This window comes from Lactuca virosa, chromosome 2 (genome assembly GCF_052849685.1).
Source record: "Lactuca virosa cultivar CGN04683 chromosome 2, Lactuca_virosa_CGN04683_v6, whole genome shotgun sequence".
Classification (NCBI taxonomy): Eukaryota; Viridiplantae; Streptophyta; class Magnoliopsida; order Asterales; family Asteraceae; genus Lactuca; species Lactuca virosa.
The window spans coordinates 128,988,592-129,000,180 of record NC_136427.1 but is presented as its reverse complement, the minus strand read 5'-3'; the positions used below and the strand labels follow the sequence as shown (position 1 = coordinate 129,000,180).

At 36.5% G+C, this 11,589-nt stretch overlaps 2 protein-coding genes across 2 annotated transcripts; one reads left to right on the top strand and one right to left on the bottom strand.

Moving 5' to 3' along the window:
* The first annotated feature begins 634 nt into the window (after nucleotides 1–634).
* On the top strand, nucleotides 635–1,996 carry LOC145159484 (NADH dehydrogenase [ubiquinone] 1 alpha subcomplex subunit 13-B). Its single transcript, XM_079078483.1, has 3 exons — nucleotides 635–943; nucleotides 1,487–1,558; nucleotides 1,640–1,996. Exons 1-3 carry the CDS (start codon nucleotides 729–731, stop codon nucleotides 1,782–1,784), a joined length of 432 nt encoding a protein of 143 aa, XP_078934609.1. The 5' UTR covers nucleotides 635–728; the 3' UTR covers nucleotides 1,785–1,996.
* Nucleotides 1,997–2,669: 673 nt separating this feature from the next.
* Nucleotides 2,670–7,967, bottom strand: LOC145159483 (uncharacterized). Its single transcript, XM_079078482.1, has 4 exons — nucleotides 7,443–7,967; nucleotides 4,685–4,789; nucleotides 4,352–4,408; nucleotides 2,670–4,139 (listed from the first exon to the last, which is right to left on the bottom strand). Exons 1-4 carry the CDS (start codon nucleotides 7,764–7,766, stop codon nucleotides 4,107–4,109), a joined length of 519 nt encoding a protein of 172 aa, XP_078934608.1. The 5' UTR covers nucleotides 7,767–7,967; the 3' UTR covers nucleotides 2,670–4,106.
* Between the last annotated feature and the right edge of the window lie 3,622 nt (nucleotides 7,968–11,589).

The following is an 11,589-nucleotide window of genomic DNA, read 5'->3' as shown; positions in this document are numbered from 1 at the left end:
AGTTTAACATTGATTGATTTGACTAAGTGTACAAGATAGAAGTTCTGGGTTGTCACAACGAACATGAACACAAATTCTCATTCATTTAGTTAAATGGATGAACGTGAACAATGATCCCGTTCGTTCACTTATGTTCGTGAACGTTCGTTTATGTTGTTCGTTTATGTTCGTTCATATAATTTCCTTTTATGTTCATATATGTTTAGATGTGTTTGATTACGTTATTATATTATATGTTCATATATGTTTGATTATGTTTGTTCATTTATGTTCGTTCGTTTATGTTCACGAACATAAAAGAACAAACATGAAAAATGTAATTTGTTAAACGAACGAACATAAACAAGAAAAACTCGTTCGTTTGTCCGTTCGTGTTCGTTGAATTCGTTTACAACCTTATTCATAATATCTCGATATCAACGCATGAAGGAGTTTTCAAAACTTTTCCTTCAATTTGTTTCAATTTGGAACATGTCTTTAATTAGAGACAAATATAAAAATTAAGTTATTATTGATAGATTGTTAAAGGGTTCCATTGTTAAATTAGTGAGCAAAACTTACATGCGCAGGTTAGCGAGGCTAGCGTTAACATGTGCGCAAGTTAGACGTGTCCTCCCCTCCGTTTTGTGTGAAAACTTCTACTCTCTTTCCTAAACTCCAGTTCAACAGGTTCGTGTATTTTGGCAAAAGTTTGGAGAAAGAGAGGGCAAATCTGTGAGCAAAGAAGGATGACAGAGGCCTTCATAAGGAACAAGCCAGGAATGGCGAGCGTCAAAGACATGCCACTTCTCCAAGACGGTCCTCCTCCCGGCGGTTTTGCGCCGGTCAGGTACGCACGGAGGATCCCGTCTAAAGGACCCAGCGCCGTCGCCATATTCCTCACTACTTTCGGCATTTTCTCTTGGGGTATGTATCAGGTCGGCAAGGGCAACAAAATCCGTAGGTAAGTATCTCGATTTCCGGAAACCCCTTGTTCTTTTTTTCAAGCATCTATTGTCTAATGGAACTGCGATTAAAGGTAGGTAGTATTCTAATTGATGATCGAAAAGTAAAATTGTATCGGATCTGTTACGAATTTCAGAACTGTAGTTGGATCATTTCTAGGTTTAGAAATTGGATGGATGATACAAGAGACGATGCATATTACTTAGAGAGCTACCTTTCATCTTTTCTTGGTGTTCACATTCAAAGATCGATATGAATATCTGGTTATTTACCAGAGAAAATGATGATTGCATATGACAAATACTACAAATTTGTAACAAAAAATCATTGTAACTTCTGAGTCTTGAGGAATTGAAATCATGTGTTCTTGTTTTTGAATCGTAGTAGTCTCCAAGCAGATCATATCTCCAATGCCATTACAAGAAATCGCAAATTCCAAAGTTATTGTATGGAATCGTTTGTGGGACATGTTATTTTGGTATGATGAAACTTAATAGCTACTACAATCATTGTATAAATTGCATCCTTTTGATTCATTTAGGGCAATAAAGGAGGAAAAGTATGCTGCCCGAAGGGCAATTTTGCCAATGCTACAAGCAGAAGAGGATGAAAGGTAAGGAAGCACAAATGGTCATCTCTTGTTTAAAAATTGGGATATAATTTATTTTAAAATTTTGATTGGTTTGTGATTTAGATTTGTGAAAGAATGGAGGAAATATTTAGAAGAAGAGGCGCGGATAATGAAAGATGTGCCAGGGTGGAAAGTTGGTGAGAGTGTTTATAACTCTGGAAGATGGATGCCTCCTGCAACTGGTGAACTTCGCCCTGAGGTCTGGTAATCAACCTAAAATCGTGCTCTTATCATAAGAGAAAATAAAATCCAATGTATTTGTGATTTTTTGTGCTGCTTTTAACTATTAGGTCAAGATTTGACCTTCTTTTGTTGTGACACCAGAAAGTTACTTGCTATATATGCCTATATCTAGTGTATTGGTATTTGGCATTTTGACTATGGCCCTATGCTATATCATAAGATAAATTGTTGGTGTTTTTTTTTTTTCTTTTCAATTAATCGAATTGTTATTAATATCTTGATGAGTAGTTGTTGAAGGTTTGTAATTGTGTAGTGTGTATCATTTTTGTATCCATGATAGTGTTTGTTTGGTTGTGTAGTATTCAATGGGGCAAATTTTAGAAAAACACTTACATTTTAAGTCTTTTACCTGAAAACACATTATGTTTTTTTTATAGAAAAACTGGATGAATTTTATTCATTTAAGCAATTATTTATCGACTAAGAGCTGTTTGATAGGTGCTGATTAAGTCAGGTCTAACTAAGTCAGTTGAATACAGTCTAGACCAAGCACATCAAACAGTCTTAATCTAACCTAACCGAGTTAGTCAAACCCAACATCTTAACAGACCAAGAGGCATATCCCCTAAAACTGGTTAGCAACCCAACAAGAGACATAAAAAAAACCCTTTAAAACTGATTAGATGGTTACTACTTACAAATTCTTACAATGTGTTGACAAAATAACATATTTGATTTTGGGTTGATTTAGACTGTTTTAGAGTGGACTGTTTTGGACTCTTTTAGATAGAACTGAAATGTGTCATTGTAAGTGTTTGTCACGTAATATCCAATTTTAATTGGTAAATAACAACTTAAATATGGGTTTTTATGGTTCGGTTTGTTGCTTTTTTGGTTTTATAACAAAAAATGAAACTAATTAAGAGTCATTTTTTTTTCTCTGACCCCCAAATACAAAACATTATAACAAGCAAATCATTATTTATTTTACATTCATACATTACCAACAATCACGAATTCACAATCACCATCAACCAAACAAACAACTTCAACTACATTTAAACAAAACAACACAAAATCTCAAAAAACTATCAAACAAAACAAGGACCAGTGCCACCTTTCTTTTCAGCATCTGGAACACTCGAGTAGCAGAAAAGCTCATTAGACATCTTCCACCCCCAATCACATCCCCTTGAAATCAACATCTGTGGCCATCTATTGATCCTAACATAATGCTTCCTAATCTTCCCATCTGCCAAGAAACTTGTAACAATGGAGTAACAACACTCATGTCCACCCCACACCTTGTCACCAGGATCCGCAGTTTGACTTCCATCCGGATGAAAGTAGCGACGCATTGGTCTGCCTGTTCCTTTCCAGTATGGATCCAAGTCCCGCCAGAATTCTGGTGCTGACTGGCGGCAATATGGTGGCAATGGCAAATCTCATAAGTTGAATGTATTTTATACCGAAAGGTTAATGTCATAAATTGGCAACCAACTATTCATCGTATGTTGTCTAAGGGGCTGTTTGGTAACCTCTGAATGAATCGTTCAGCATTCATTCAGTGTGTTTGGTTTTTGGTTCATCCTCTGAATGAACCAAAAACCTTGGACCCGCCTCTGAACGGTTAAGAAAGCTTACCTTCTCTTAACCGTTGAGAGTTTGGAACCATTCAGTTCGGGATTTACCAAACAGCCCCTAAGAGAATCCACAATAGGAGAGAGATTTTTCATGAAAAAGCTTCAAATGAGAAAGTTGCTTTTATCTGTACAATTGAAGAGCTTTTTTCACTTAGCTTTTTATGGATTGTTTTTATTTATACTTGGTTGAGAACATATGGGAGTTGGGACCCACACAATCACTGCTCATGGGAGGAGATTGTTAACTAGCAAGCAACTTGAAAAAACTTTGATCTGAAAAAGCTCCTCTTATAGCTTTTTTTTTTTTTTTTTTTTTAATTTGAAGAGCTTTTCGGTTTAAAAAACTTATACTATGGATGCTCAAAGTCACCAATCATTTAAATCGACTCATGTTTTCAGTTACACCACTGGGATCAATTTGCCATTCTGCTGACAAACTCTCTCCATATTATGTCCATGTGGTGGTGCTGACATGGCATCCACGTGTCATTTTTTTTCCTAAGAAAATAAAGTTAAGTAGAAGTTCACGTGGACACCATGTTAAAATTGATCTCGTTGCGTGGACAACATATGAACAAGTTTTGCTAGGTGCGATGTTGGATGCCACCTAGGATTGAATACAGGTACACCCTATTAAAGTTGATCTCCATGCCACGTGGACATAATATGAACAAATTTGCCAATCAATATGAACAAATATGATCTCAATGCCATGTAGGATTGCATATGCGTTTTCCCTGTTAAAATTGATCCGAGAATTAGAATTTTTTTTTTTGCAACAACACGCCATGTAGGATTTCACTCTATTAAAATTGATCCCAAAGGTGCAATTTGAAACATATTAGATGTTTAATGACCTATCAATAGTTGGTTGCCCTTCTATGACATTAAGCCTATACTAAAAGTCAACAAGAATAGATATTAGATAATACAAGTAAAAAGCACATGCCTTTTTAAAGTGAAACTCCCAAGCATGATCCCACAAGTCTTCCTTCATGATTCGGCTCTGAAATAGAAAAACCAAAATACTTCCATTTAATTGTTTATTATATCGTCCTACTTCCATTTCTTTTTATTAGACTATCACAACAATTTTTTTTTTTTTTTCTTTTTGTTCTTATTAGGGCATTGTACCTTGAAAAATCTACCCAATTTTAAGATTTGTAAAGTACAATGTTGTAATAGGAAGAAATGAAAGTAGGATGCAATAATAAAGAAATAAAATGAAGTAAATTGCTATCTCTTGCATTTTTGAAAAGAAAGATGTAAGAGAGAAACATACACGTTTTCCATCCATAACAGATAAGGAGTAAGCAGCCAACTTTGACAATCCCTCTGTTTGGGAGACACGAGGTATATGTGCTTTGCTAGCCCATAATTCTTCACACTGTCAACAAGAAATCAAATTTCTTCTCAGTCAATATAGATTTTTATAAAAGTTGTGTAATGTGTTCATAAAGGGTCAGAAATGAAAATAATCATCCATCACCAGACATAATTTTGTATTTAGTGCGAGTAAGCTATATATAAGTGTTTCTTTTTGACTTAATGCAAAAAGAATGACTTGATAGAGAAAGTCAGAGAACACGAGGCTTTCCTCATAAAATCCTAACACTAGAATTAAGACATTTAGGGATGACTTGTTTGACCAATGTATCTAATAGTAATGCATGAAGAGGCTCACTATTTAGCAATCCACCCTAAACCTATTAAATTACGGAGACACTAGATACATGTAAGCATCTGGAATGTTTTGAGATTATAGAGTCCTGTTTTTTAGAAAACCAGAAACTTTAAGTGATAACTTCACAATATATGAAAAAATTTGAAAGGAGACAAAACATTAAGCACTTCTACATGCTGCATTGGCAGCATTGCCAATATGCATAATCTTTAAAACCAAAAGAGACATGTTCTCTTCCATCTCAAATGAGGGAGAAAAATTCAGAGAAGTATATATAAAGAAATTATTTTTTAAGTCAATGGTGCCAACAACTTTGACTTAACAGAAAACTATATATGAAGCAAGTATTCTAGTTCTCGCATACCTTAGATGCTTTCTCACAAAAATAAACCTAGGAAATTCAGTATGGAAGATTATTTGATTCTCTATGTTCTACAATATCATCAGGTTCGTGAAAAGTTATCATCACTGGAAATGACATCATCATCATCATTGGAAATGATAGTAGTATGATTTCAAAGTCAAAGCACTTCACATTGTACGCCTTCATTACTTTCATGGGATAGAAATATACAAGTCTCCACAAAAGAAATCTACCATGTCAACGAAAGTATGTTCTTGATATTCCCACACTAGTGTGGTTTACTAGGGGTGCAAACTTCTTCCTAAATATGAAAAAACCTATTAAGGATCCATACCAATATATGAGATCCATTGGGATATTTAACTATGTGATAGTGACATCTCCTTTAAGTTAGTATCTTGAACCAATAAACCCTCCACCAATCCAATTCTTAGCTTCCTCACATTCTCACAAAACCGCAACAAAAAGCACAAATATATTTTATCCATTGGGGGCGATTGACATCTTTGCTCCAACTTAAGGATGAGTATCAGACAACTCAAAACCTAATGAGCTCTGGTATTCAATCCAAATCCTTTACAAATGTTTTACATCGAGATGGAAGGCAAACAGATAACAAACTACGCATCTAAACCTTTGTGGTTGGCAAAACTAATTCTTTTAAAAGCTACATCCATAGATCTTGGGGTCCCAACATTACTATGCATGACCAGTTGGACTGTATTTAGAAACTTTACAGGCTCCACAACCTCTGATGCAAGGAAACCAAAAATATCAAACGTGAATGGTATAAACACATGTTGATTATCCAACACCCTCTCTCGTGTTTTATCACTTTGCATGAGGCAGCTTGTCCCCGATCCCATAGTGAAACACCCACTACAATTAGGGTCACATGATAACTTAGTGTTACATTTTTGTAGTTTCCTATTTACATTATATCGTGTAAGTAAGGGAGTGCTAAACCTCACGATGAAATGAGATAAATATTTCCCAAATCTTATTACTTAATTACCACTTACACAAAGCTTGTTAGGGAACACAAATGACCAACACACAACACACACAAATTAAGGTACACAAAAGAGAACACAGTGGTTCACATGAATTGAGTTTACAAACACATGAGATTCATATGTAGAGAGATTTTGGGCCTAAGATTTCAACCACAACCATAAGACTACACAACTCAACAAAGCTTGTTGTTTCTCTTCTTCTCAAGCTTACAAAAAGAAGTTACAATGTATGCCCTGAATTGACAATAGGGTGGAAAAAAACACAATCTAACTTATTAACTCCTCTTTCTCATTACCCATCCTAATCAAATTAAACCATGGGAAGTGAACTGAGTTCCCAAAGCATTAGATTACATATAAGCCATACAATATCATAGATAAGTGACCCATGAAACAATAATAGAAAACCAAGATATAAAGTTGTTAGCCATTAACTGTGACTCACCAACATTTAAGTTTTATTTTCAACATCATCTTTACGAAGCATTGCATTCTTCAGCTTGCACTATTCCTTTTAATGTTTTCTTGTGTATTGAGTATCTTGATATAAGTTTCTTGATTCTGTACCACAAGAATAAGATGCAGATAATTAGATTATTATTAGGTAAAAGTTTTAACCAATCCACCTTCTTCATGTAACCTGAGAAGAGGTCTGAACTCTAATTGCAGACACTAGTTTAATTTATCCCAAAGCATATAATGGATCACTATAACCCTAAATTATTCATTCTATTAATAACTCAACTTGTATTCGCAATCAATTAAGGGATTTATTCTTTCTAATGTAGGAAACCAAAACGATTCCAAATTTAACTTCCAAAGAAGCTTCACTTCTTCCAAACCCTGTACTAAACTCACAACAAGCTACAATTTTATCAAGATTCAAGATTGATGGAATATCGATAAACCCAAAAAAGAAAAAAAAAAAAAAGCTTAAACAACAGCAATACTTCGACTATTTTGTGATTTTCTGTACCTTTTTAGACCAGATGGCATCACTGGAAGCGACTCCATGCCAGCTACGAGAGACCAAAAGTGATAGTGCCACGCTGCGTGCGTCGAGATGGTTTAGTATCATTAACATGATATCCCTACCAAATACGACTAAAGGGTCCTCTGAATTTTCTTGACAATCGCGATTTCCCCTTTTTCTTTTCATTATCCTCTTCTTCTTGATTTCCCCAGTGAAATTGTTCAATACCTCCACTTTCCTACTAGCGAAATTCCCATTGTAATCATCGTCTTCGTATTCAGAGGGTCGATAACCATCTTCTGCAATGTTTACGACTTCAAGAGCCATCTTTCGCTCTCAAGAAAAGTAAGGAAACTAAGAAAATGAGAAAACCCACATGAAAATACGCACATGAAAATACGCACAAAGAGCTAGAAGAGAAACTGAAAAACAGTGGATGTGAAGGTGGAGGTGGAGGTGGAGGTGGATAGGTCTAAAGTGAACTTTGTTGGAACCTGGAATGGTCTTTAACTCTTTATTGTGTTTGCAGATTTTGCCACGTCAACGCTCCTAGAAAAAGATCTTCTCCTATGTAAATATCTTCTCCAATGTACTTCGCCGATAAGTCTAATTCATACGATGTGGATGTGGATGTGGATGTGGATGTGGATCAATAGGCTTCATCTGTACGATGTCGTTTGCTTGCTGTGGTCAACGTAACGAAAGTTATCGTTTGCTTGTTGTGGTCAACGTTATGAAAGCTATCATCATAGTGTTGAACCTTGAACCTTTTCCTTAATGATGGTTTTAGGTTTGACGGAGTGGCTCGGTGAGGCCTCCGGTAAATCCGACATGTGCTCGGTGAACACCAGGCCACGTCTTCGGCAAGCCGAGCTCGGTTCGACAACTCGGTAGAAATACACTGATGAGAGAGAGTGTGAGGTGGTTGAGGGTTTGAAAATCTTACCGTTTTTTGGCTCTTTTTTGACCGTTTTTATCAAAAAAATATATCAAAATTTACCCTCTTTTAATCCTATATTAATACTGCTACATACCTCATTTCATACCACTTTACATTCTTCAATTTTTCACTCAAAAAACCTTATACTTATGAAAAATGGCTTCCTCTTCCAACCAAAAAATACCAAAAGTAACACCAAAAACACAAACTCAATCTCACATTCTTCACCTACTTTCGTCCAAAGACAAAGTCATCGGCCTATTCATTGACCTTCAAATTTACACTATGGTGGTGTTTACTACCCATACCATGTCCAAAACCAACCTTAATTCCAAAGCCAACTACAATTTCAAAACCAGCCTCAAATGAACTTCTCATCCCAACTCCAATCGCAAATGGAAAATGACTTCAACCCATTTGACCATTTATGTGATATTAGACCTCTGATCTCTTCTTCCGTGAGGCTGATGGGACTCTGGTGGAGATTTGTTATTGTAACACCCGTAATCTAGAAGATCAATTGTGGAATAAATCCCCTTTTTTCTAAGGACCAACTCGTCAAGTTGATGGTGGGCAACTCGACGTGTTGGAGGCTTTTGGGTCACGCGTTTTTATGGACCAACTCGACGAGTTGGTGAAGGAAACTCGACGAGTTGGACGCTGATTGAGAAACCCTAATTTTAGGGGTTTACACCCTATTTAAACACCTTAAGTCCCAGGTGTTGGCCTCATTCCCAGCCTCCATAGCCCCTAACCCTAATCTCGAAACCCTAGAGCCTCCTTGAGTGTTGTGAGCTCATTGTGGGTGTGTTTTGGTGTGTTTGAAGCTCATTGAAGGAAGAGAAGCTTGGTACAAGGTGGTGATTCAAGTAGGAGCCTTCAGATCTTGATTCTTTGCACCATTTCCAGCATATTTCGGGTATAAAGTTCTATTCTTGCTTAATATTTGATTAGATCTCTTTTTGGGATAATTTAGATGCTTTTAGTCATGTTTGGGTGGTTAATGGGGTTGTAGGACGTCCCAAGTGTTATTCTTTCAGATCTATGATCCTCATGTGCTCTTTTGGCATAAAGGTGCAAACTTTATGGTCTTAAGGGCTCCATGCATTCATTAAGTCCATCTTATGGCTTCTTTTGAGCATTTGAGCTTCTTCTAAGCATGCTTGAAGGTAAAGTTGGAAACTTTACGTGGTCTTTCAGCTTTTAGGGCTTTGGTGATTTAGTGCTTAATGATTAAATCCTTACCCTTTTAAGCCTAGGGTTTGGGTTTTGAACCCATTTTGGTGGTTCTTAGAGGTAAAGCTGGAAACCTTACCCTTCTTGAGGCCATTTCAGTTAAGATCTGAGTCATGAAGCTCTTAGTTTTGTTAAGGACGGCTTAATGGATTAAGATGTTGAATTTATGGCGAACTCGACGAGTTTATGGAGGAACTCGACGAGTTGGATCGGTTTTTCCCGACTTCGCGGATTGTTAGATGAACTCGACGAGTTGAAGGATGAACTCGACGAGTTGGGTCAACTCAGGCTGTTGACTTTGACTTTTGACTTTAGCATTTGACCAAGTTATTTTAAGGGGGTATTTGAGGTAATCAGATTCGTAATCAAGAAAATTATGGGCTTAGGATAAGACCCATATGGGTTGGGCCCAATTTGGAAAATTGGGCCATTAGTGGGCTTTTATGGATTTTGTGGTTTTGGATTTTGTTGGGTTTTGGGCTTGGGCCTTAGTTGCGAGTCTTGTTGGGCCAGGGGTAAAATGGTCATTTTACCCCAAGTATGGATTATGGATCATGGTTTGGAACCCAATTGCTAATTGGGTGATATTTTGGTATTGTTAGCTCGGGAAGTTGTCAGGGCAGCAACTAAGGATTTCTTGCAGTGAGTGTGACAACCGTCAAATTTCGGTCAAGTCAAAGTCAAAAAAAGTCAACAAGTCAAACCGGTCAACTCCAATAACCCTTGTATGTTAGGGTTTACGTTATGTAATCACTATACAATTCGCTATTTTAATGAGAAATCATCATTTGGAAAGTTCATGTGTTTGATTTTCCTTAGCCTTAACAGTGCTAAACAACGAACCAAAGCGATAAAACACTATTGCACAATCATCGGGATTGTGTACGACACTAAAACACGGTTTAACGGGGTTTACGAACCTTGCGTTGTGAAGCCGGACACTCAAATTAATCACAAACGAAACCTCTCTAAATCGTTTTCACTCTATCTCTTTCTATTTGAAATCTCTCCCAAATCTCTCCCAAAGACGGCCCCTTTTTACCGGTTTTTCGACTACGACTTCGTTTTAACTCCGTTTTTCATTATTTTAACGTGGGATTTTCACCCAAAACTTTATTTTATAAACTAAGGCCCCAAAATATATAAATCTCCAGGGTTTTTATAAAAAATGTATTAAAAGAATTGGTGGTTGGACTAATTATTGAGGGAATATTTGCTTTTCCTTATTTTATGACAAAAGCAAGCCACCACCACCTCACTCTATGATCATCCACTCTTTCCCACTACTCCTTGTCACCTTAGTGGACCTTTACACCCAATCTCCAGCTCTTCCCACGTTCTAAGAGCTGGAGGATTGATCCTCTCTCCTCATTCTCCATAAAGTTCTTTCATTCTACACTTAGCAACCAAAGGACACTCTCCAAAATTCTCTCATCTTTTCTCTCAACTTCAAGAACTTCAAGGCTTTCTCCAGGGATTTCTTCCTTCAATTAGTAAGTATCTTCATCATTCACATAATTATTAAACTCCATTCTACTCAAATCATTGATATCTTACACAAATTCCATCTTATTCGGTGTTAGATTCTCGAATCATCAAGACATCTTCTTAGTGTTCTTGGGTTGAACACTTCCTCTATCTCACTTTCATCTACTGAAATCACATAAGGTGAGTTCATACCCCTACATTTACATGTTTTCTTAAGTTTTAAGGGGGGAATACAAGTAAAATCATCAAGAACACAATTAAACTTTTTCTAACAGATTACATCAGAAAAGATGGACTTTAATCACGGACTGTTTTGGTCAACTTAAATATTTTAGTTTTCAAAACTGTTCCAGGTGCAAGTAGTTCAAACTCTTAGCTTTAAAATGGCTACTTGCACATCTCCATATGATGTTTCTACAATTTATGGTTATTTTTACAAAACTGCCTATCATTTCAGAGGCAAACCTGGACCAGCCTGTGATTATG